The sequence below is a fragment of the Gouania willdenowi genome, chromosome 15 (assembly GCF_900634775.1).
Source record: "Gouania willdenowi chromosome 15, fGouWil2.1, whole genome shotgun sequence".
Taxonomy (NCBI): domain Eukaryota; kingdom Metazoa; phylum Chordata; class Actinopteri; order Blenniiformes; family Gobiesocidae; genus Gouania; species Gouania willdenowi.
The window spans coordinates 30,294,312-30,321,880 of NC_041058.1; the positions used below are offsets into that span (position 1 = coordinate 30,294,312).

Sequence of the window (27,569 nt, forward strand, 5' to 3'; positions counted from 1 at the left end):
CTCCGCGAGTTGCGCGCTCACGCGGATGAATGGCATAGAAACTGTAGCAACGGTATAACTCATCCAAACAGGCAACACAATCTATTTGCTTTACACCAGTGCTTTTCAACCTTCGGGCCTTGACCCCATATGGGGTCGTCCTGGAATTCAAATGGGATCACCTGAAATGTAAATGCTAAAAAAAAATAAATAACCAAATAAATACAAATCTGATAAAATGTATATTTTTGTATTTTTTATATTATTATTAATATTTTTCACACTAAAAAACACCACACGTAATCTCAAACAACTATTCTGTCCTTTAATTTCCTCAAATATAAATTAATCTAGTTAAAGAAAATACAGTATAAAAATGTAATAAATAAATAGTTAAATAAAACATAATATTTTGGTAATTTTTAAAATTTATCCTTTTTCAAAAAGAAAACACCACACGCAATCTAACTGTATTCCATACTTTCGCTTTTTAACATAAATCTAGTTAAAGAAAATGCAGTATAAACATTTTTTAATTAAATAGTTAATTAAATAAAAATAATATTTTTGTAGTTTTTTTAATTATTATTCTTTTTCAAATGAAAAACACCACACACAAACTCAATTAACCGTATTCTATACTTTCACTTCCTCAAATATAAATCTCTCTCTCTCTCTCTCTATATATATATATATATATATATATATATATATATATATATATATATATATATACATAGTATGAAAATTAAAATATTAAATAGTTAATTAAATTTGCATTCAAGATGATTGCAAATCACCAATAACCGAAAAAGTTAATGATGTAATTATTATTGTTATAAATATATTTTTTAATCTTGTAAAATTATTATTATTTTTCAAATAAAAACATCACACAAAATCTTAATTAACTGTATTCTATATTTTGACTTCCTCAAATATAAATCTAGTTAAAGAAAATGCAGTATAAAAATTAAATAATAAAATTAAAAAATTACCTTTATAATTTTTTAACTATTATTCTTTTTTATTAAAAACACCACACACAATCTCAATTAATTGTATTATAAACTTTCACTTCCTCAAATATGAATCTCGTAACAATAAAAGTACAGTATAAAAATATCTGAGCTTGCGCATCTCGTCACTATAGTGCTACTTGTAGTTGTAACGCTATATAAAATAGGATAGAATGTGTTTTATTGTCATGATACACAAAGTACAAAAAAATCAAGTGACAACTTGTGATGCAAGATACAGAGAAAATAAAAAGAAGAAAGATAGATAAGTGTATTAACAAGGGGGAAGCCTCGAAGACAATAGATAAACAAATAAATAATAAATCACAAGATATAGACACAAACTTGATCAAAAAGTTTTTAGTTTTGTTTAGATTTTTTTTGTCTCTGGGCTCACCAGAAATTTGTGATATCAAAATGAGAGTATTATTTTATAAGCGATTATGCATATATTTGATTCTGCTATAAGATAAAATAACTGGAATGTCACCCATGCTGTTAAATGCTCTACACAGTCTCAATTAAATATTTTATTGGAGGAAGTTTTTTTACTTTTTCATGGCTTATTATTTAATTTACTTTGTCTTACTTTATTATATATTGTTGGATTAAATTTATTTTGATATTCAAATACAATAGTTATATTGTATCGTTTTTCTATTTATTTTTATTTTATTTAGTTAGGCACGTCCCCTCATGCTCAGCTAACAACAGCAAACTCTTGAAAAGCTGCTGAAGAGAGCCAGTGACATCATCAGGAGAATACTCAGTTGGCATGATTTATTTATTTCATCTTTATTTAAACAGGAATTTGTTTCTTTTTCTATTTTAATTTTTTTTTTTTTTTTTTTACAATTTCTGCATACTTACATCATTCCTACTTGCATTGTCTCAAATGTTGTTTGTCTAGTGACTATCATTATGTGATCTTGGTACTAAGCCTATACATCTTCAAAGGGTACCTGTGGTGGAAATGTATTTAACATAAAATGTTAGCAACATATACCAAAAAAAACAATATGTGAACAGTTATTTAACAAAACACATTCAAAGTACTTTTTAATACTTTAAAACAATCGATGTTGAAAAGCAATTTTCGGTTGGATTTGACTTACAGTTGTTGCTGTGTTTGAATAGGCTCCACACTTCGGTATTCTTTTATATTCATGTTTTTATAGTGCTTTTCCCCACATTTTCTTCATAGTTGTATGTATTGACAACACAAGGATGTGTGTTGGAACTCTTTCTGATGTGTATTAGGCTGTTAATGAGCTCTTGCTGCACATCGGAGCAGCCACAGCCGGCAGTTGGCTGCATGTATACTGTACATACAAGACGTGACCAAGATCATGCTGTTTGACACGAGTGAGAAGTGTGCGTCGTATAGTCACCGGCAAAGCTAACTTTAATAGCCCAACATCACTAGGGTTTGAGGTGAGTATTGTGTTTGTCGGTTGACTGGGTTTTTCTCTTCCTGGTTGCTCAACAAGGACTTTTTAAGAAAATAACCCAACTATTTATATATATATATATATATATATATATATATATATATATATATATATACACCTATGGGGTGGTGGAAAAAAATCAATAATCAATGAATCATGATTTTATTATATACATTTATCATTCTTAAATTTCCAAAGATCACTTAATTGTTTTATATTGTAATACAAACCACGAGTGCTCTTAATTTGGATATTTCAGTGCTGCCACTATACAATATTAAATGTGCTGCTAGTCGTTGCTCAAAAGTTACATCAAATAAATCATCAGCTGACTGATGTTAAATGGAAAATTGATAATCAACAATAATGAAAAATCAAATCATTAACAATCAAAAATCGGTTTGTAATCAAATCAAGACTTCAATATTTGGAATCGATATTGGAGATTGATGAGAATAAGGCTGGTGTCACGGAGTGAGCCGTGACGCTCACACTACAGACAGTGAGCACACAGTCACCTATAAGCATTTTCACACTCTTGGAATATCTCGCTCTCGTTCAGTTCCTGTGCATGAGGTCAAAGGTCAAGAGGGATAAACTCGCCGTGGCTGACAATGAGTCTGACAGATATTTAGATTATTTTTCCCGTTGGAGCGTTGATTCCTTGAAAGATTTTTTGCATAAACGTGGTATCGGTCTCCAAGGCAGAAATACCGAGTTAGCTTAGCTACTAAAGCTGCACACAAGCTAAAAATTCAGGTTTTTCCTGACTTTTCAAACTGTTTCACATATCGGCCTGTCCATCTTGTGCACTTCCTTCAAATTTGTAAATTGAATTAAAACAATAGCTTAATTAAAATAATCATGGACCTGGTTAGTGAATGGTATACCTCATAAATGTACCTTTTCAAAGTGAGAAGTCATACTGTCCTTTTCACACGGAAATATCACTTGTCCCATCAATAACAACTAAATACAGAAAATACATAATCGTAAGTTAAAAGCTTGTGAGAAGGAGTGTCAAAGCAGAGTAAGTTTGTCACTTTGATATTGATTCTCACATTGGTTTTCAAAAGTGCTCAGATCAGCAGTAAGCCATGGCCCACCCGAGCCCAAATATGTTCGTGGCTCCCAGGCAGAGTCTGAATTGCACCCGCTGCAGACCCTGGTCGTTCAGACACCAAGTCCATCAATGGGAGACGAGTGTGGAAACAGAGGATGTCTATCGCTTTAATACAGCTTCTCTCATCGGTTTTATAAAGGTGCTCAGATATGTGCATCAATCCCAGGTAGAGTCTGAATTCCGCTCGCCGGAGACCCAGGTAGTCGGTGTTTTCGTCCACCAGGGGTCACCTGTGTGGAAGCGAGGGGACTGCCTCGCTTCCATACTGCTGCTGAGCTGCTCCCATCGGTTTTTCAAAGTGCTCAAATCGGTCCAAAAGTGGCAGAAAACCTGGTCCTCCCATAGAGTCTGAATATGTATAATGTGAATAATGTAAACACTACAAAAACACTAAAGATCTCTGGACTAAAATTACAAACGTTGTTAGGTTGGAAATATCAACAGAGTGAACGATCTTGCTTACGTTTATATCCCTCTCGACCAATGACTCCCCAAATCAGGTTCAGTTCCAGATTGTGAAAGGCTTATTGCTGGTAGCCTAAACATCGATGTTGACTTGTTGCTACTGCCATCAATCAGTTCATCTGTCTATCATTGTTCTGGTTACTGGTTTCATCACTATTGTTTACCCTCTTCAATAACCGTGTTTCACGTAGACTAGTGATGTTACGAGATGTGCCGAGGCTACAGAGTGGGTGTCGAGTAATGGAGGGGGCGTTTCCTCAAAGCGGGCATCAAGGCTTGCTTCATTTGAGGGAGGAGCCAAATGATGACGAGCAAAGCTTTGCTGCCGGCGTAGTGTAAAAGAACCTTATGGTGAAAGTTTCCTATGGTCAACAATGGGCATGCGCACCTGGCGAACTGTGCATGCGCGTCTGTCTTTTTGAAAAAAGGTAAGATTCTTTCCTTCAGTTTTCAGGGTTCGGGTTCAGGTTAGGGTTAGAATTAGGGTTTATCACAGTAGGAAAATTTAAGGTAGCAAAATATTGTACGTATACGTGTAAATATTTATTATGCTATTAGTGCGTATGCGCCTGTAGGACACTTTCACGCGTAGAATTGTTTTACACTACACCGGCTGTACCAGGTGACTGCTTCAGGAAGCGGTTCAGAGTTCAGAGTTTGTCGGGAGGTTTGACAGAGTCAGGCTGTATTAAACCTGTAGCTTTATATCTATTTATTTAGAGTTGCGGTTAGTTCAGAGTTTTGTTAGAGTTTATATAGATTGGATACCAGATTCTGGATAGTGTTTTGATAGTTTAGATAAAGTTTAGAGGGAGAGAGAGTTGGAAGATGTATAAGTGATGAGAGAGCTATGTGGCCATACCAGCCTGTCATTGCCCGATCCCGTTAGATTTCAGAAGCTAAGCAGGTCCTGGCCTGGTTAGTAGGTGGATGGGAGACCACGGAGAATTCCAGGTGCCACAGTGGGGGACAGTCACTCCAGTGGTATCTGTCATTGTGTCCTTGGGCAAGACACTTCACCCACATTGCCTCGTATGAACGTTGTGTGGGCCGATGTCGGAGGGGTTGATGGCGCACTATGGCAGCCTTGCCTCTGTCAGTCTGCCCCAGGGCAGCTGTGGCTACAATAGTAGTTTACCATCACTAAGTGTGGAGTGAAAAAATAATCCCTTAATTCTGTAAAGTGTCTTTGAGTGTCCAAAAAAGCGCTATATAAAATTGATGCATTATTATTATTTTATTTATACTGGTAAATATGAATAAAAACTCCCCTGGCTGAGTGGTTGGAGAACAGGGCTTAAGAAAATGTTGGAGAACTAGAGAGGCTGGGTTCAGATCTCATTCAAATTAATTTTGTAAAAGATTTACACACATACCTGTGATTATTTATGTGGAGAAATATATTATTCATACATTTTTGTGATTCATAGTCAATCTCAAAAGCCACAAAACTTCCCAACAGACAAAAAAAAAAAAAAATCCAATGCATCACAATGTATGTGGTGAAGATACATCTGCCTGTGATTATAAACCTGGCCACTAGGTGGTTTCGTGTGCACATGAAGCTTTGAGAAATGAACCATTTCTCAAACCATTTGGTACCAAGTGGTACAATGCCTCATCTCACCATCACTGCCTACCAGCATATGTGTTTGTTTGTTTGTTTGTTTGTTTGTTTGTTTGTTTGTTAGCAGCTAACTCACCACCATATTGCCAGCAACACTTCCACTTTCAGGAAACCAGATTGACTAAACCAAGTCATGTAAATAGGGGTGTTTGGTGGGCTGGTGTTGGGACAAACCATTTGTACAGGGGTGTTTGTGTAATTTTAGTTTGTAATGGATTTTTAAATCATTGGAGATCAATGAATTCACACTAATTTATTATGAATGCTTGGATAATTAATGTTCTGTTGTTTTGTATGTTGTTTATGGGGATTTATTTTGTTATCGAGTTAATTTATTTCAGATTGTGTTTGGTTTGGCTGAGGGAGGAGTTACAGGTAGAGGCTGACTATAAAACAGGCCCAGTCTCAGTTGTAGAGAGGAACGTTTGGTGAGCAGCAGAACCAAACACAGGGTGAAGTAGTTGTGTTTAGCGTTTGGAAAATGTAGCCTAGCATCACAATGCCCTTTTCTTTTGTGTTTTCTCAGTTTTTGGTTTTCTTCAACTATATTGTCACCAACTGAAATATAAATAGAAAAAAGTTTAAATCAAATTCTGCTCTAAAGTTTGTCTGTCCCCTGTGCTTCCGGCCATCCTACCACACAGGTCAACCACCCCTGATATGATATATTGATAAAGACTGCAATTTAAATTACCCTTCAAGCCTTTAGGAACACAAACTTTTTTATCTTCCAGTATTTTGTTCTAAAACCATCTGTCAAACAATTTGGAATATTTTGGGGCTTTTTTTGAATTTCAGGACCGTGGACAGCTACGTTTCAGAAGTTGCTCACATCGTTGTAGACTGACTATGGAAAAACTTAACTGAGTGTGGCTAGTGCTACATTTTCTGCTCAAAACCAAAAAGTAAAAGGTCGGCGATCCCACTACCTAAATAAAATATCAATACAGTTATCGACCACTGATTAAGAACTTGACAGTATTTCTCTGTGTGTATGATCTTGTTTTATATATTTTTGTCATGTTTATTTTGGCAGTTGTTTTGTGTATTTTTCTGTAATTTTGTATGTTTCTTGGAATTTTTTGTGTGTGTTTATATAATTTTGTATATTTTACTAATATTTCTGTTATTTTGTGTATTTGTATATAATTCTGTATGTTTTTGGAGTAATTGTGTATTTTTGTTGCCATTTTGGAGTCATTTTACTTTTGAGGTCACACAAAATTCGACAAAGAGCCACATGTGCATGGCCTCCTGGATATTTTCATACAAATGGAATTGTTTTAATGCAGTTGATGTTCAACGAAGACTCAGACGGACAAATCAAGGGCCTTTGTTTGTGTTTCACAAACTTCCATTGTTTTTTTCAAAGAAACCATAAAATGTGTAACAGGCTTATGATGTGATCTATGCTGTGGCTGTTCGCTCCGCCCACAAACGTTTAACACATCGCCTGTTCGATGCAGGTTGACCACTTTGAAATCATAGTAGAAATGGGTGCTTCTGATCTAATGCTTTTTCTTTGCAGGAACAATTTTAAAATATTTTGGAGCTCCAGGAATCAAATTCTAGATTTTTTCCCAAAAAAACTTCTGAGCAGGAAGTACAGAAACCCTCATCCAATGTGTCAAACTGTGTTTGGATGAGATCAGAGGTGACAAGTAATGAATTACAAATACTTTGTTACTGTACTTAAGTAGTTTTTCTGGTATCTGTTTTTTTTACTTGAGTATCTTTTTTGCCAACTTTTTACTTTTACATTGTAGTTTTATGGTTAACATTTTCAAGTTTTTAAAAATGTTAAATTCAAAGATGCTCTGGGTTTAGTTGAGCATTTGGCACTTTTTTTCATCTTGACATATTGTACTTGGTATGAGTGCTAAATTCTGCAGGTGTTCAAAGGTAATAGATTTAATTTAATTCCATGTACCAGTATTCTACAAATTCCTAAAAAATTAAAAGATATAGAATTTTCTGGTTTAACAACCCTGTCTTATTATCGAAGGGACATTCGTTTTACTTAAGTACATTGAGTAGTATGTATTTTTTAACTTTTACTTAAGTAAGAGAGCAACTTCAATACGTTTGCTTCATTCAAGTATCTATACTTTTACTTGAGTACTAAGCACTAGTACCTTATGATGGAATGGAAAAGACATTAATGGGAAGGAGCTGATGTTGGAAAAGGCAGTATATTGTATTACTTTATTTTTATTTTTTATTAGTATGAAAGACAAGAATCCATACTAATTGCTGTCCATCATGTTCAAATGTATTATTGTATTTAATAATTAATTATTTTATACTACGTTACAGCCTAATTAATTTTCTATTGATCTTGGACTAATTTATTTATTTATGTTTTACATCTGAAAATGTGTGTAAAAACTTTAGATAAAAAACAGCTCAAATAAAACATAATCTTTTTTATATATTGTCAAAATGATTATTGTTTTCATGTATTATTCTGCCACCTATCTTGTTTGAGTGACTAAGCTTCAGATATTCAATTTTAATGAAAGTTTGCCAAATTCTGGCCGTTTAACTGTTAAAGTGTCATCAAATAATACAAGCAATTTTGACCATTCAATGAATTAGGTAACCTGCATGTAGTTACGCCAACTAATGGACCACCACCCCCAAACAGCATTTTGCACAGAGCCCCACAATCCTAGAAACAATAACCTTTAAATGTTGAGTCTAAATATCCAGGAGTGTTTGAATAGCCTGTTTTTTAACCTAGATATTAATAGTGTTTCATTCATATCATCATACCTTTGTAATTTACTTTTAAATGTTCAACTTGTGTATGACGTTAACGTAACTGGAAATCAAATTGAGGTTTTATTTTGAAATTTGAAACGTCATATCCAGGAACTGCTCATGTTTACAGAGACAAATCAATTCAACTTTATTCATACAGCATCAAATATATATCGTTGTCTCTCATGGTATGTTATGTATTGAAGGCTCTAATATAGAACTACCTGTCCGGCTGATAAAGGTAAGACATAAACGTGTTTTCTTTTTATCTGAGTGAATTTGGTGTATTATTGTATTAAAGTGAGGGAGATTATTGCGTCTTTTTCTGGAGTGTGTTTGTCTCTTTGCGGTGAGCTATTAGACCCACATCAGGGAGAGAATCAGGAGGACAGCTGAGAAACAGCAGAACTATTGATTATTATTTTTATTTAAGTGTCAAAATGCTGATTGGTTTCAGCAGCTGCGTGCAGAGATGCAGAACGTGACGGTGTTGACATGCTGAGTCACGACAAGTGACTCTAGACGTCTTTCTGCTACCGTGGGTTCGAGTCTAGCTTTTGTCTTGTATATTTTTTCATTTTAACATTATTTAACACGGCAAATTCCACCTTTAAAAGTACATATACGAAAAAAATTTACATTTTAGGCTATTACCTGTGTTAGGGTTAGGTCAAAAATAAAAGGGTTAGCGGGGTAGCTAAAAATAATTATGAGCTAAAATGAAACTGACAGTATTTTAAATCACATCAAGCCAATGAGCGGGCCGTATGAATAGACTGTTGTCTATTCACACTATTTTACCAGATTTACAGCAATATTTGTCAAATTTGAGATATTTACTTTTCTCATAAAACTATGATGTCAATATTAAATCTAAATGTTAAGTATTAAATATGAATATAAATGTGAAATGTTAAATGTCAATCTAAATGTTAGATATGAATGTTAAATCAAAATGTTGAATGTTAAATCTCAATCAAAATTTTAAATATAAATGTTGAATCTAAATGTTAAATGTTAAATCTAAATTATACAGGTGAAACTAAATATTTAGCTAATATGCAAATTCACCAGAATGAGCTTTTATTTTTGGTACTATAGATGAATTTTGCATATTAGCTAAATATTTAGTTTTACCCGTGACATTTAGATTTAACATTTAGATTTAGTTACTAGATTTAGATTTAACATTTTGATTTAGATTTAACATTGACATTATATTTTTTTTTAACGAGAAAATACATTTCACAAATACTGCTGTCAATCTGGTCATAAGGAGTAGTCGAAAAAAAAGGCATACTGTACATGTCTCTTAAATGTGGTTTGTTGCTAAATGTTGCTGTTTATTTTAACATGTGCAACTTTACAATCAACGCTTCATACTAATCAGCTGAAAAAAACTCATCAACAATTATTGAACAAGGTTTTTAGTGAACTACTGCATACAGATGTATGTTACTAGTTAGTGAAGGATGAAATGCTCACTAGCACAAAAAAGGCTTAAATATTCAGTTACTATAATTAACTTGTGTTTTTGGGTACTTTTACTTTTTTTTAGTATATTTCTAAATCAGTAGTTTCACTTGTACTTAGGTACGTTTTTAAAAAAGTGAATTAATTAATTACATTTTTACACCCAACTATTTCTGAGTAAATTATTGTTTTTTTGTGTTCCATCATTATATGAAATGCCTGTCATGCATTTTTTTAGGAAGTTACGGAAATGGCTAAACCCTAAAACGTAGTTTGGGAAATTTGGAGATCCTAAAAAGAAAAAAGTGCAAAGTGAATAAAGTGAGTCTGAGATAAGGTTTCTTTGAACTGATTTGGTCATATTTGAATAATATACTTCGATTGTTTTTGATGTTTTTAATCTGAACAGTGTAACCAGACCATCAGGTTTATTCCGGTCCAGCTGTTTAAAACTCATCCATGCTGCCTGTCATCGTAGTCCATGGAGGGGCGGGACATATCCCAAGGGAGCGTTCAGAGAAGTCCATGTCTGGGGTGTGTTATGCAGCACGGGCTGGGTACTCTCTATTGCAGGGAGGGGCCAGCAGCATGGACGCCGTGGTGGAGGCTGTAATTCAGATGGAGAATGACCCACACTTCAATGCAGGTGAGTCCAAATCTCTCTAAACTCCGCTGTGATCCAGACGGTACAGAACACACCGTTACCATAGCAGGACCACACAACTGTTTATTGGATTCCTTTTGTGTCATTTTGAAGTCTCTCAGTGTATTTTTTGTTGCAGTTTTTGTGTGTGTTATGAGTCATTTTGTGTATTTCTGTTGTCATTTTGTGTATTTTTCTGTTATTTGTTTGTTTGTTTTTGTTGTTAATAGTCATTTTGGGTATTTGTTTTTGTATTTTATTGTATAATTGTAAGTTTTTGGAGTCATTTTGTAGAATTTTGTCATAATTTTGCTGTATTTTTTTAGTCCTCTTGTTATAGTCGATAGTCATGTTGTGTATTTTTGTTGTTCTTTTGAATATGTTGTTGTAATTTTGTATGTTTTTGGAGTTGAGCTTGATCCAAATAGTTTTTTGTTTTTTTGGGGGGGGACAATGCCAGTACAGATCTTGGAAGCTTTTAAAAGGAGACATTTGATAATCGTTCAATATCCGATATATTGTTTGATAGCCGATATATCGGCTGATATATTAAAAAAGAGCAGTAATATACACAGGATATTCTTATAATACCAAAACATGAACAAAGAAGCAGCACTACTAAATTAAAATAAGGAACTTTATTAGTGACACTGTCGACGTTAGGACTTATAAATTGGAAATGTATGAATGGGGGAGAGGTGGCGCTGTGTGTGAGAAGGAGGGGCCAGGCACTTGGGCAGAGTGCGGAACAGACAGAAACAAAGCGGCAGAATCGCCGCACAGTTAATACATTGGTTACATATTGATCGTTAATCAGTGAGATGCTGTAAGCCAGTGTTTCTCAAATGGGGGCGCTGGCACTACAGGGGGTACAGAGAGAGAGAGAGAAAGGGAGTGGAAAATTAACAAATAAAATGTCAGTCTTGGTCCCACCCCAATCATGAGATGACCGGAAATGATAAAAAATATAGAAAGAAATCTATTCAAGAGCCACTACATCAGTGTTTTTCAACATTGGGGTCGGGACCCCATGTGGGGTCGCCTGAAATTTCTGAAAAATTTAAATAGATTTTTGCGATTTTTTAATTGTTGTTCTTTTTTTTATTAAAACAACACACATTTTAAACAACTGTATTTCTATACGTTCACTTTGCGAAATATAAATCCAGTTAAACTAAAATGCAGTAAAAAAAACGAACATAAATTCTTGAAATCTTGGTCAATGAGTCCCATTGTGCTATGATGTGCTGGTCAGTCACAGAAGCACCTTCAGCACCAGCTGATCCAACCACGGTGCTCCACAGAACGCCACAGGAAACCATTCCTGCCTGTGGCGTTCAAACTGTATAATTCATCACCATAACCACATAGACAAGACAAGGCAGATTTATTTGTATAGCGCATTTTATACACAGGACAACTCAATGTGCTTTACATGATCAAAAAGTGCAACAGAAAACACCTTAAAATCAATAAGAACATTAAAGTAGGCAACAAAACAATTAAAAATAATCAGTAAAATCATTTAAAATCATCAACAAACATCAACAACATGACCAAAAATCTTTCTCTCAATCATACGCAGTAGAGAAAAAAAGTGCCTTTAACTTTGATTTAAAAATGTTTACATGTGATGCTGACTTCAACTCTTGCTGGTAGTTTGTTCCACTTCTTTGCAGCATAACAACTAAAAGCAGCATCACCATGTTTAGTGTGAGCTCTGGGCTCCACTATCTGACCTGTGTTCATAGATGTGAGAGACCTGCTGGGTTCATACCTGACTAACATGTCACTGATGTATTCTGGACCAAACCCATTCACAGATTTATACACCAGCAGCAGAACTTTAAAGTTATGCTGCTCATAGCTTGATTGTTGTATATATCTGTATCATATTTGTACATTTTGTATTATTTTTGTAAATATCTATCATATTTATATATAATTTGTAGATGATTATTATTATTATTATTATTATTATTATTATTATTATTATTATTATTATTATTATTATTATTAATAATAATCTTACTTTATTTTTACTACTGTAATGTGTGTGTATCTAATCCTTATTTTTAACAGTCTTTCACTTAATTATACACTTATTTAATGTTTATTCTTTCTTTCGTATTTGTTAAACGTTTTATTTTATTTATTTGCAATTCGTGGCTGTAACGTAAGCAATTTCCCCTTGCGATTAATAAAGGAATTCAGATTCTGAAATTAAAGTGGGGTCATGATTCAGAAAAACCACTGTACTGAATTTTTTTTTTCATAAAAACTTATTTACAAATTGAAATTCTGTAAATAGTGTGTTATAACTCATTCATTTCATCATTATGCACTATAGTTGTTTTTAAATAGTTTTCTTCGCAAAATGTTGTAGTCAGATAAAGGGGGTATTTAATTCAGAAATAAGAGAAAACGTCGGTACTAGAGCCAAACTGCTGTAAGAGACCCAAATAATCAGCCGGCCCATTAATCTGTCATGCTCTACATTGGAGTCAAATACTGTATCTTGACAGGAAAAAAACAGAAATGTAGAAAAAAAAGTTGATTAGGAGTTGATTAGGAAAGGCACACACCTGTCTATATAAGACCTTACAGCTCACAAATGAGAATCATGAGGTTGAAGGAACTGTCCAAGGAGCTCAGAGACAGAATTGTAGCAAGGCACAGATCTGACCAAGGTTACAAAAGAATTTCTGCAGCACTCAAAGTTCCTAAGAGCACAATGGCCTCCATAATCCTTAAATGCAAGAAGTTTGGGACGACCAGAACTCTTCCTAGACCTGGCCGTCCAGCCAAACTGAGCAATCATGGGAGAAGAGCCTTGGTGAGAGAGGTAAAGAAGAAACCAAAGATCACTGTGGCTGAGTTCCAGAGATGCAGTAGGGAGATGGGAGAAAGTTCCACAAAGACATCTATCACTGCAGCCCTCCACCAGTCGGAGCTTTATGGCAGAGTGGGCCGATGGAAGCCTCTCTTCAGTGCAAGACATATGAAAGCCTGCATTGAGTTTGCCAAAAAACACATGAAGGACTCCCAGACTGTGAGAAATAAGATTCTCTGGTCTGATGAGACCAAGATTGAACTTTTTGGTGTTAATTCTAAGCGGTATGTGTGGAGAAAACCAGGCACTGCTCATCACCTGCCCAATACAATTACCTAAACCCAATTGGGCGTCTCTGGAGAGACCTAAAAATGGCTGTCCACCAGTGATGTGCTCACACTTGCCAACCTTGAGACCTCAAAATTAGGGAGATTTTCAAAAGAGCGGGCGGGGGGGGGGGGGGGGGGGGGGGGGGGGGGGGGGGGGGGGTAGTTTGCTTTTGAAAGAGAAAATGAAATAATTCAATTTCACAGTGTTTTTATTTGAAAAACACATTTAAAGTAAAGAACAAATTCCACAGTACCTGTGCAAATGGTAAATGGTGGTAGTAGTAGAATAAATAAAATAAATAACATAAAATTAAACAAAAAAGGCATACATTGCATAAATAAAAATAAAAATAATCAACAAAAGGAAAATTAAACATAGCCTATACAACAACGGCTATAACCATAACAAAAACTTCCCTACACATGGTTGTATTTGAAGGTGCAATGCTTCGCAGCAGAAGTGTAAATACAAAATACATACTTTATCCATGTTTCGGCTTGTGCTTTCATCACACATCAAACCAAAGGGTTGGTTTTGGCACATTTCGATCACTCCCTTGTCTAATTCCGAGGCAATGGCACCTATCAAAGTAAATAATAATGTAAAAACTGTTTTTCTACTAACTGTACATTCTGCTTACACACACACACACACACACACACAATATATATATATATTTATTTATTTAACAATTTAATCTTAAAATACTAACTCTTAGAAAACAGTATTATTTTATATACACTTACCTTTCACTATTTGAGTAGCTTTTGTTCTGCCATTTGCGTACTGGCGAGCGATCTCTGAATCCGGGAAAATATCCTTCACGGATTTGTTGAAAACATCCACAAACGTAAATGGGATGTTACTTGTAGCTAGCAGCATAGCCATCTTTGTCTCAGCAAAAGTAACTCCCTCAGCTCTCCATTTGGCCAGATGACTCAAAATACTGGGCTGTGAACGGTGCTGTGTTGCAGAAGCCTTGTGCTTCTCTGACCGTTGATGATTCGTGATGTCCGTTCGGCCACCGTGTTCAATCGAGAAGTCTGACCTACACACATTGCAGGCCGCATAACCCTTCCCTTTTGAGCTGTCCTGAATGAAGTTAAATTGTTTTTTCCAGTCATTTTGGAATTTTCAGGCATATTTCCTCCTCTTACATGCCGCCACGTCTCTTCTTCCTCTTTTTATGCGGTGTAATCGTTATTATTGTCCAGCCGTAAACGACGCTCAGTGAAGGATGGTCCGCCCGGACAATGTCAGGGCAGAAATAGGGAGAAAATCGGGAGAATGGTGGTCCCGGGAGATTTTCGGGAGGTACACTGAAATTCGGGATTCTCCCGGGAAAATCGGGAGGGTTGGCAAATATGGATGTGCTGTCAGGGTAGGCAAGGTAGGCAATGCCTACCCACGGGTGAATTGATATTTTAATTATTTGTTTTAATTATAATTATTTTATTTTTTTTAAATTATAATATAATTATAAATTATTTATTTTTCCATTTCCAATAGCCTACAGTACCTATAAGTTTGAAAGTGTCCGCATTTTCTGTGTTTCATAGCCCAAATTACTAAACAGCGCTATTTCCTGGAACAGCTGCACAGTCTTTTTTTTTTTTTCACTCCGCTGTAAGGCAGAGGGAGGCCACGCCCCCTCCCAAAGGCACGTTGCTCTTCTGCCTCCGTTCCCATTGCGTGATTTTACGTGTTTGCGCAGTCAGGTCCCCAAGATGACAACCATTTACGTGCAAAGGCAGCGTAGAGAGCTGCCTTTGCACGTAACCGCGCTATGCTAAATGCTATACTAAGTTCAAAGTACATTAGTGAATAGATACCACGTGACCGCTGCTGCTACGTTCTCTAGGAAGGATTGACTTTGTGGATGCTCCTCACTGAGGCTGTTCTGAGTTGTTGTCATTTTCTCTGTGTTTCTGTGTTTCCAACACAAACAACAGATGTGCTGCCGTGTCATGAGATATATCTTTGTTGGGAGAGTATGGAGGCTATATTAAATAATTGTTTATGTTTCTTTAATGGTGTTTTATGATGTTGAGTTTGTTAGATGGTTAAATGCTTGTTCATGTGGATCATGTTGGGTTTTTTTTTTCTTATTTTGAATTATATATTTTGATAAGCGCATTGAGATGAATTTGTTGGAAATTGCTTTATACAAATAAAATTGATTTGAATTGAATTAACACTTGACAGCAGAAACATATGAAATTGTCATTGGTGTTCTCGATTTGCAACGTGCCTACCCAACCCTAGTGGTCACGGCACCTCACTGCTGTCCACCAACGTTCACCATCCAACCTGACAGAACTGGAGAGGATCCACAAGGAAGAATGGCAGAGGATCCCCAAATCCAGGTGTGAAAAACTTGTTGCATAATTCCCAAGAAGACTCAAGGCTGTACTAGCTCAAAATGGTGCTTCTACTCAATACTGAGCAAAGGGTCTGAATACTTTCAGTTTTTATTTTTTAATACATTTGCAAAAATTCAGTTTTTTTCTGTCACGATGGGGTGCTGAGTGTACATTAATGAGAAATAAAATGAACTTTTTTGATTTTAGCAAATGGCTGCAATGAAACAAAGAGAAAAATGTAAAGGGGTCTGAATACGTTCCGTACCCACTGTATATCCTTTGACTGTGGAATGGCTGCTGCATTCCTCAAAGAGCTCCTGAGATAATTGATCAACAGCTTCTCAAATGTTGTTTCAGGGCGAGGGTCGGTGCTGAACGTCAAAGGAGACGTGGAGATGGATGCTCTCGTCATGGATGGAAAAACCTTGGCTAGCGGTGCAGTGTCTGCTGTACGCAATATAGCAAACCCTGTACAGCTAGCCAGACTGGTTATGGACAAGGTACGCACTCTGCCTCACTCCTGAGTGAACACTAGCAAACAGTGTGTTTAGTGCAGGTGAGTTTGCAAATGCAGTGTACGTAAAAAAGTATGTGAAAGACATCTAAGTCAAAAACACAGCAGATTGTGTATCTAAGAGTAGTTTGTCCTAACTCGTGGCTCATGAAACATTGTGAAATAAGGAAAGAAAAAAATAATAATAAAATAACCAATTAATTTCTCTCTTTTTTTTAACATTTTTTATTGAATAATATTATAATCAAAGTTTTTAAATTACTTACATTTGTGTAATGAAAATGCTATATGTTTTATCCTCAAGGTGCAATTATCAAATATCGGAAGACAAAAAACACTTAATTTCCAATGAAATGTTTTTAACACTTTAAATTTTTTTCACTTTAATGTATAAAATCAAGGTCAATGAAGAGACCACATTTGGTTCCTCACTCTAACATCCTAAAATAATAAAATAACAGGCAAAGCACATATAGGGTAAAATAAAGTTTTTATTTTTTGTTTTTAGGAAGAGGTGGTCGATCCCAAAACAAGACACGTTTACAACCACTGGTTTGAGGATTCCCAGTTGTTTACATTAGAGTTGACACAGATATTTGCTGTATCATCTAACAGGTGTCCAAACTCAGGCACAATCCTGCTGTTTCAACAGCTTCTAAATCCAACAAACAAATCCCCATGCAATCTGCACAATGACTGATAACAAGCCGCTCGCTGCCTAAAGGTGGCCCGGAGCAGGGGGATGTTTATTCATGTATTATATTTCTTAGTAAGGCTATTTTATTTCTAAATTAAACTGGTAGTTAATGATTATGCTTGGGATATTTTTTTTTTATCTGTAGATTTTAGGTTTAAAGCCTAAAACTGGAACTCTTATTGTGAAAGGCTTGAAGCAGACTCAATGGATTCATGTAGTGATAATCAGAGTTGGGCAATCGCTTCAACTTTATAAACTTCTCATATTTCTCTGTATTATTTAGTGGTAAATAGCAACCAGAGTTGTATAAATGTGACCTTAACAATGAAAATCCATGTTGTCAAATAGTGGTGTTGGAAAAAAATGATTTGGCGATATATCCCAATATTGCATCGCGCTATTCTCGCATCGATTCAAAATGCATCCATATACATTTTTTTTTTTTTAACCTTTATTTAACCGGGAAAGTCTTTTCCACTGCAGGAGTCATTGTAACTGCACACAGAAGTGCACTGAAACCTGGGCATGTTGACCAGATTGTTATTTTCAATCAAATCTAAAAAGAAATTACTAACTTTCTGCATTTATTTGTTGTTCTAGGCATATACCTCAGTTAAGTTGCACTAAATTCGTGTTGCTCTAAAGTCAAAGTTGGTTTAAAAGCCACAGGCATATTGCATGTTATTTTTCATTTTAAGTTGTTGGTACATGGCATGTTAAAACCAATGTTGTGTAAAATATGCCAATAAAATATATTTCATACATAATGTTCTCATGAAGGTGTAAACATTTACAGATTAGTTGTTTCTTAAGTCATATATATAGTGTCGTGTTCAAGACCACACTATCCGAGACCAAGACTTTCGGGAGCCGAGACAGAGTCAAAACCAAGGCCATAAACATTTTTTTTTCAATTTAAAAAAATATATAAATAAATAAAATTATGACAAGGTTTGACAGTTAAATAACATTCTCTTAAATTTAGTTTCTTTTAAATACATTTGATGGACAAAAAAGGTGCCTGCAAAAAATTAACTTAAATATTAAAACTGCTACTGATAAATTCACAATTATTCTACATATTTGAAAACAAGATTTTTATGTCAGCTGAATGTACAGCAAGTGTTTAAAAGCATTTCTGCCAAGAAATAATGATTCTGTTTCTTTGAGTTGTGCAGGTCAACAAGTCACAGATTTCACAAGATAATTTTTTAGTTTGAAAAAGCCTTTAAACAGGTCATTTTTATTAATTCACGTAGTTGATATAGTTTAATCTGGTTGCTGTAATGTAACTAGAATAATCAATTAAAGGTTTCCAGCTGTAACTGTAAATCATTAGTCTAAAAAACAAAGAGCTCTGGGTAGATGTGGAAATAAATAAAACAAACTCAAACCCTGGAACAGTCATGTGACAAATTAATCAATAGTTCTTGTTGAGAATTATTATTATTATTCTGGATACAGTGGAAACAGAGACTATAAAAAATAGTTATATTGTGAACCTGTTTATATTTCAGGGAACATATTATATACATAAATGTAATTGGAGTCTAAAGACACAAAAAAACACCACTTTAAAAAGAAAATAGACTAATATAAGACCTCTTTACAGTTATTTGACTCATTCTGCGTTAGTGCAACTTGCGTTGTTGACGCGCTGGTGACGACATAATCCAAGATGGCGGCGGCCCGGACTACAGCCGACACTATGTAATAAAAGCCTTAAAAGACGTGGATATAATGAAAAGAGTGGATGGACAGAGGCATAAACATGCAGACTTTCACACGGACACACACGGACTTATTAAACACACACGAACTTATTAAACACACACGGATTTATTAAACACACACGGACCTCAGTAAATGGAACAGGCTTCACCGGGCGGCAGGCACGAGGACCCAGAGGCGGAGTAAATGTGTCCCCATACTGCTGCACAGGCTGTAATATCAGTTTATCATTTTACCTGTTGTTAGAGCTACTGTCTTTACCAGGGAGCAAATATTTATTCCTTGTGTTGTTTTACTGGGATTTTTACCAGTGATTAGTTCATATCTCCCTCGCGCTCCGCGGTCCGAACTGACACCGTAGCCACACACACAAGAGTGTCATACACGTTACTCAGTCACATTAAGGAAGGTTGTGGTCATTATACGGGGTGGATTAAATAATGAATAAAGGATTGTTTATCCCGTTCTTCTCCGTGTTATTATCACATTATAAAAAAGTTTAAAAATAGCAGGAATTAGTGCTGGTCTCGAACGGTCTTGAGGGAAAATCGCGAGTCCGAGACAAGACCGAATCAAAATGCTCCCGAGTCCAAGACGAGACTGAGACCCTTAAAATTTGGTCTCAAGACCAAGACCAGTCTCGACTACTGCAACACTACATATATATACAGTATATAAAAAAATTGCAATAATCACCTTATACTTTAAAGGGGACATATCATGGTTTTAAATCCTTCCTTTTTAGATATAAATCATACAGTTGTGGTCTATAAAAGCGGAACTGCACTGCTTGGGTCTGAATTCATCATTATTATAGCTCCACCCCTTTTCTACCCCTTTTCTGATGTGCTTCTAAGAGCAACTCGTTTTGGTCTCTTTAAATGCAAATGAGACACTTCATACCCCGCCCCCTCTCCAGGTTCAACTCCACCCTGCTCGGCCATTTTTGTAGTTTGATAGAAGAGATACGATTATGTAGCAGCGCAGAAAAAGTTTATTCACACGTTATTTACACAATGTCAACAACAGAAGACTTGTCCACCCAGCCTTACATGTTTGAGCCAGAGTCGGACCCAGCGGAGCGAGATGAAAATGAAGATGATGAACCTGCAGAACCCTAACAAGTGAGCTAACACAAGCACCGAGCTAACGCTAGCGCCAAGCTAACGTCACGAAATGCATTTTAATACAGTCTTTTCGGAGACAAAAACGGCAAAATGAAATGACTAATGAAAACTTTAGACTTAAATTAAACCACGTAGGCCATATCATCAAGGATCTAAAACGAGCACACAGCGCTAACATATGAAGACGGTGCAACTGCTAATGCTAACAAAACAATGACAGGGACGTCTTATCATAACACTTTTTAGCGTTATGTACAGCTTACCGAAGTGCTCTGTTCGTCGTCTCCAAAGATAGAAGGAATTGAACCCTCAATCAGACAAAGTCTTTCTGTAAATCCTTCTTTATACTGGTGGAGGTTGCTGAAGCAGTCATCCTTGAAGTGCTGCGCGAACACAAAAATGACCTTACCCACAGATGTGGGTACATTTCCATGAAAAATAAAACTCAACCAGGCACTTTGAAAAGGTTCTGATGCTGGGAGACGGTGTAATGAAGCGCGTGGGTTACTACATCCAACAACCCAACATTTTGATTTCTCCTCTCGTAACTTCTGCATCCTGGAGCTTGGACTACAAAATAAAAGCGAGAAATAAAAATGGCGGATTGCTCAAAGTGTTGGGCCTGGAGTCGATGTCCTAATTTGGCAGTTCCGCTGACGTTATTGTTCAAAAAACGTAATAGAGAATCGAAAAATCGAAACAGATTGAAAAATATGACCAAAACAGAATATAAAGATATCAACGGAGCACCTGAAGAGATTAATTTGAACTTTTCTGTGCTTCTAAACAATCTAAATGTACATCAAAATGCATTTAAGGGCTAAAAAAGTGGATTTAGCATGATATGTCCCCTTTAATATCGGGATATACCGTATCGGGATACGAATCGTATCGCCAGATGGCAACACACACCCCTAGTGTCAAATAATAATCACCAGATCACTTTATTTCAGGTCAGGTTTGTTTGTGTGTGATGTCTGTCATGGTGGTGTGAGATCAAGTGATGCCAAGGCTGGACATAATTATCAACACATATAGAGAGCTTAATCATAATGATACAGAATAATACAATATATATGATAATAGTTTTGTTTTAGCATAAAATCTGCTTTAAAACAATAGTTTTAGGAGTCATTAGTTTCCCTATTTCTCCCCTAACTGTCTGAGGATCACATGAACTCCTATCTGCACGAGTCTGTTTGTGTTTGTTTTTATCAATAGAAAAAAAACATATATAGTGATTATTTTTGGTTGCCCAGCCCTATTCCCTGTGCACTACATACGCATCAGATCACACCCATTAATCAGGACATTTTCCTTAAGATGTTTGACCTGCCAAACAACAAGCAACCATTGTAAATTCAAATCTTTGAAATTAAACAAGTTTCTTCAAAAAGGAGTGGACTTTTCAACCAGTTGTTGTCCCTGTTTTTATAGAATTATCAGATCACTCTGAAACCTGTTTTTGGGCGTGCCCTTGCTCATCATATTAGGTCTAGTCATTCCCGTCTCCTGAAGACCTTGTGTAAAACAGGTTGTGGTTGAAGTCAGGGTTTGGGTCAATTACAATTGTAATTGCATAATTGATAATTAATTACAGTTATGTCGTAATTATAATTGTAATTTTAAAAATATGTTGCTTTCGTAATTAAATTACGAAAAAAAATGAAATCAAGAGGTATATTGATAGAACAAAAGGCTCAGACGCCCACACCAAAAATCTTAAAACCTATATTTTGATTGATTAGAAAGGCTGATAAGGTAACCAATAGATAAGAAAGAAATTAGATGATAGATATTTGATTTTAGTGTATTTTACAGCTGATTTAGGACCCGTTATCATAAGAGATGCTAACAGAAAGCTAAGATGAAGGTTAACTTTTATTAGGTTATTTAGTTTCAAGCTCAGTAATTGTGATTAATTGTAATTGAACTTTAGTAATTTAGAACATAACTGAAATTGAATTTCTGAGGAAAAAAAAAATTGTAATTTAATTGTGTGCTGGCCTTTTATCTACAAATTAGGTCCAGTTGCTCCTCTGCTAGTGTGTATCTCAGGCTGTATGCTGCAGACTGTCAGTAGTTCTCCTGCTCCACCCACTCCCTGAAACACTGTGCACACTCACTTTAAAATAAACTGACTTCCTCTTCCCTGTTCCTCTCTCTTTGTATTCTCTCTCTAATAATGTGTTTCTTACCCTTACTTAGGGAGGGCAGGTGATGGTCACAGTTATGCAATTTAAAATAAATTAATTTGATTTTAATTGCAATAATAAAACATGCATTGCTGTCGCGAAAAGATTGCACTGTTGACGGCATGTGCAGACAAAGTGAAAAATAAATGAAAAAAAGAAAATAGGTGATTAATCACATGCACTACACCTGCAGATTATCACCCACAGAGTCATTGCCTGAATCCCCTCCTCACTGATCCTCTCTGATTGATAACATATGCACCAATCACACATTTCCTTAAGCCAGTGGTTCCCAAATTGGGGAGTGGGTGGGCGTGAGGTCATAACATGGGGGGGGCGAGAACGTCTTTAAGCATGAAAAATAGAAAAATCCTCTTTTTTTGCACTTAAATAACTTTATTACTTTTCTAAAATATGTGATTGGACATTTTATGATTTTTTTGAATTGTGAAGAAGAATAATCACAAGTTCTACTTTTTTACATCTTTTTTATCATTATCATTTTATTGCAATGGGGGTGGGCTGAAAATGTTTCATTCTTCAAAGAGGGGTGCAACAGAAAACGTTTAGAAACCGCTGACGTAAGCAATCCGAGGCTTGGAAATACACCGTTCAACTTTGTACAAATTTTGTAAATGTATTTTGTCACCTAATGTACATCATACATTAAGGGCTCCAGGTTTTCCTGTCTTTGATCTCTGAGGGACTTTACAGACACAAGCTTTGATCTGTGTTGCAGACCAGTCATGCCTGTCTGACTGCAGAGGGTGCTAGTAAGTTTGCTCGTGCTGTGGGTATCCCAGAGGTGTCTCAGGAGTCGCTCATCACCGAGTACGCCCGCATGCGCTGGACAAAGAACCTGGCCCCGGACGCCAACCCAGTGGAGTCCCAAATGTGAGGCAAATCCTGGTTGGTTTTCCAATTTCCAGTATCAAATCTCATCCCAAAGTTTCTTAAACCCCAAACAGAAATAGGATGACTTTCTGGGACTCTAAAATAAGATATAGGATCAACTGATAAAGAAGAAAATGAGGAAAATCAGAGAGCGCAGACCTCTGTCATGCTATAAAGCAGTCCCCCATAGTGAATTGTCACCTAAATGTTAAAATATATTGAATTTTCTCCCAGTTTGGGATGAAACTGGGTGGGGTGAAAGATGTCAAATTTCATGAACATTGGTCGATTATGAACCAAGATTAAAAAAAAAAAAAAAAAAAAAAAAAATGACATTTTGCCAATGATAAGAAAAAAACTGATCCAAATTGAGGATATTGATCCGGATTATCCCCAAATCTAATTACTTCTTCCTTGTCTCAGTTGGGCTCTTTCCTGACAATTTCATTAAAATCCATTCATTATTTTTTGTTCATGAACAAATAAGATAAATAAATATACGCTGGCAGAGGTAATTAATTAAATCTTTTTATTTTAATTTAGGAGACATAGGCTGAACTAGTTTCTTTATAAGATTCTAATGTGCAAAAAATAAAAGACAACATTAAAAATGTGACACCATGATGACATATAAAACCTCTTTATTCGATTAGTTTTCCAGTGCAATCCCAACATATTTAGCTTTTTCTTACTTCCAAACACAATCATTTCATAAAATTTCAAATACTAAATAAAAATGAGCTCCTTTACATTTTTGGAGCATTTAAAAGGAATTATGTTTTTTTATTTATACAGAACAATATCCATTAAAACCTTTCTGGAGAATTCCTCACTGTCATGCTTCACTACTCATTTAAACATACTTCTCAACACAAAGCTACCTGTAGACATCTGAGCTTTGAGCTCACAGCTCAGACAGTTTATTCAATAAAAGTTAAAAGTTTAACAAGGTTTCTTAAGTCATTCTGGACCAACTCAAGGTTCATCTTAGGCTTTCACAGTTCATGAATCTGAGTATGGCCTGGGAAAAGTCCTCAAAAACCAGTTACAGACTAACTAGTGACCGTTGAACTAGGTCAGTGGCTCTCAAACCTTTTCAGTAGCCCCTTTATTTTTATTTCTGAATCCAAGTGCCCCCTCTGTCTGACTACAACATTTTGCTTAGAAAACTATTCAAAAACTTCTATAGAGCAGTGACGTGCAGTCAGGGTAGGCAAGGGAGGCAGTGTCTACCCAAGGGTGAATTGATATTTTGATTATTTGTTTTAATTTTAATGTATTTATAAATTATTTATTTTTCAATTTCCGATAGCTTACAGTACCTATAAGTTTGAAAGCGTCAGCATTTTGTGCGTTTCATAGCCCAAATCGCTAAACATCGCTATTTCCTAACCGCTGTAAGACAGGAGGAGGCCACACCCCTTCTCAAAGGCACGTTGCTTCTCTGCCTCCATTCCCATAGCGTGTTTTTATGTGTTTACGCATGCGCAGTCAGTTCCCCAAGATGAAAACCATTTACGTAAAAAGGCAGCTCTCTACCCTACCTTTAGACATAACCATGCTGCTAAATGCTAAACCTAAGTTCACAGTGCATTTATATCACGTGACCGCTGCTGCTACGTTCTCTAGCTAGTGAGTGGGATAACACTACAGGCAGGATGACAGCGCTAGAGATGATAGAGAAACTTTGTTTTGAGGAAAAAACGACAGCTTTTAAAAGATGGGAGACCAACACCTGAGTTACCAGAGCTTCAGCAAAGGTAAGATCAGAACATTGTTTGTATTTTCACAGTGAATGGTACAAAAGGAAGGATTGACTTTGTGGATGCTCCTCACTGAGGCTGTTCCGAGTTGTCATTTTCTCCGTGTTTCTGTGTTTCCAACACAAACAACGGATGTGCTGCCGTGCCATGAGATATATCTTGTTGGGAGAGTATGGAGGCTATATTAAATAATTGTTTATGTTTCTTTAAGGATGTTTTACAACGTCGATTTTGTTGGATTTGGAACGCCCTGCCTACCCTACCCTAGTGCTCATGGCACGTCACTGCTATAGAGTATAGAACATAATGATGGAATGAACGAGTGATAACACATTTTTTAAAGAATCTTATTTTATTAATAAGTGGAAGGAAACAGTATTTAGTGCAGTGGTTCCCAACCTTTTTTTGGATCATGACCCCATTTTGATAAAGAATTTCCGATACAACTTTTTCATTTCCGATATGATACCGATATTGCAGCCTTGCATATATCAGCATGAATCATACATTTATATATATTTTTTTTATTTAATAAAAAATAATAATGACTTATTTTGTAGTGTGGAATGTTAGAAAAGGCTTGATCAAACAGAACAATAGTCAGAAACCGCAGGAATTAAAAAAAACTGACCCATTTATTATGAACTAATTGGTTACATACATTTTAACCTTCAACATAATATCTACAGTATTCTACAATTGAATAAAAAAATAAATATTGGTAAATATGGAGATTTGAATTCAGTATCCGATATTTGTTTTCAGGCTAATATCGGACCGATATCCTATATCAATATTTGATTGGGATGCCCGTAGTTTTTATCATTTTGGGTCATATCACACTTGGTGTGGGACAACGACTGACAATTAATTAACTCTCTCTCTCTCTCTCTCTCTCTCTAGTACCCCTAGCGGTACACATACCCCCATTTGAGAAACACTGTACTAGATGATGGAAAGCCATTTGAGCATTCATTTGTTAAGTTAGATTCACTAGTGCATGAGAACACTGTAAGTAAAGTGAAGCAAAAAGTTTCTCTATTAGTAGTAAGCTTTATATGCTATTAAGAGGGCGGGGAAAAGTAAATTCAAATCAGCCATTGGCTTACAAAAATAGTACATCCAATCAGGGACCTGGATTTGGTTATAATCCCTCCGACTTAATTTGCACTGTGAGTTTAGGGACTCGCCAGTGCATAAATAAACATTGATTGACCAATTTCTGATTGGTGGGCCATGATGTGATGCATTTGATTGTCGTCTGGTCATTTCATGTTTTGTAGTTTCACAATGTCCATTGATCATTTTAAAACAAAAATAATTATAATAAATTACTTTACTTCTTTTAAAACGTACTTAAGTATAAGTAAAATTAGTGATTTGGAAATATACTCAAAAAATTACAAGTACTTATAAAGGCAACTCAGTTACAGTAACGTAATGATTTGTAATCCATTACTTTCACCTCTGACTAGTACTACTAATAACACACAATTAGTAAGGTGTACTCACACACTATTGCACCAAAAAACCTTGAATAAAACTAAATGTTATTTACTACTCATACACTAAAAATCTCACTAGTAGTACTAGTTGACTGTTTTTAGTCTACTACTAGTATTACTATAAGGCTTACTAATAGCACTAGTCAAATGTTCTTTAACTAGTAAAGTGTATTTACATTCTAGTAAACCTAAAGTGAGTACATGTGCTGTAAATGTTAGCACTAATAGATCAATACTAAGGCTGATAAATCACTGATATCAGTTGACAAACAGGCCTAATCAATAAAAGGTCCAAAGTTAAGCATGTGTTCAATTCTGAACTTTGTGCGTGTTAATGTATCGATGGTGTTATTGTCATATTACACGAGGTTAACATTTTGAAATGTTTGTTTTTTTCCCCCTAAACATAGAGCTTTACCTAACCTGACAGTGTATCATTCACAACTGTGTTGGTCAACCATTAGTGCAGGGTTTTTCAACCTTGGGGTCGTGACTCCATGTGGTGCCGCCTGGAATTTAAATAGGGTCGCTTGAAATATAATTGATTAAAAAATAATTACTGATTAAAAATATATTTTAAGAAAATATTCAATGATTAAATTCTTATTAAATCTTTATATTATCTATCAATCTATACATATTTATCTATTAATCTAAATATATGATTATCTCTTAATCTATATATTAAATGTTTATGTAACTTATTTGAGAGCTAAAAGATGGCTATTGTTGTAATTATTGCTATATAAATAAAGTTGTATTGAATTGAGTCATTATTACATTATTTTTATTATAAAACACAACATGCAATTTTGAACAACTGTATTCTATTTTTTCACGTTCTCAAATTTATAAATCTATTCAAATAAAATGCATACTCTGTATCTTTAACACAGAATAATAAACATGATCAAAAACTAAATGTAGAAAAAAAGTGTCCTTGGGGCCGGCAGAAATTTGTGAAATCGAAATAGGATCACGATCCAAAAAAGATTGGGAACCATTGCGTTATTGCCTCCCACTCACCTGCAGAATCGTCACAATACAGATTTATTGTTTCAACAACTGCCAACA

The 27,569-nt window shown here is 35.4% G+C and overlaps 1 protein-coding gene across 1 annotated transcript in view; it reads left to right on the plus strand.

Moving 5' to 3' along the window:
* Positions 1–8,548: 8,548 nt before the first annotated feature.
* Positions 8,549–27,569, plus strand: part of asrgl1 (asparaginase and isoaspartyl peptidase 1) — a 34,018-nt gene continuing 14,997 nt past the window's right edge. Inside the window, exons 1-4 of the mRNA XM_028468700.1 lie at positions 8,549–8,668; positions 10,310–10,546; positions 16,427–16,569; positions 23,073–23,227. Coding sequence (XP_028324501.1) covers positions 10,360–10,546; positions 16,427–16,569; positions 23,073–23,227 — 485 coding nt within the window. The 5' untranslated portion in view covers positions 8,549–8,668; positions 10,310–10,359. The remainder of the gene's footprint in view (positions 8,669–10,309; positions 10,547–16,426; positions 16,570–23,072; positions 23,228–27,569) is intronic.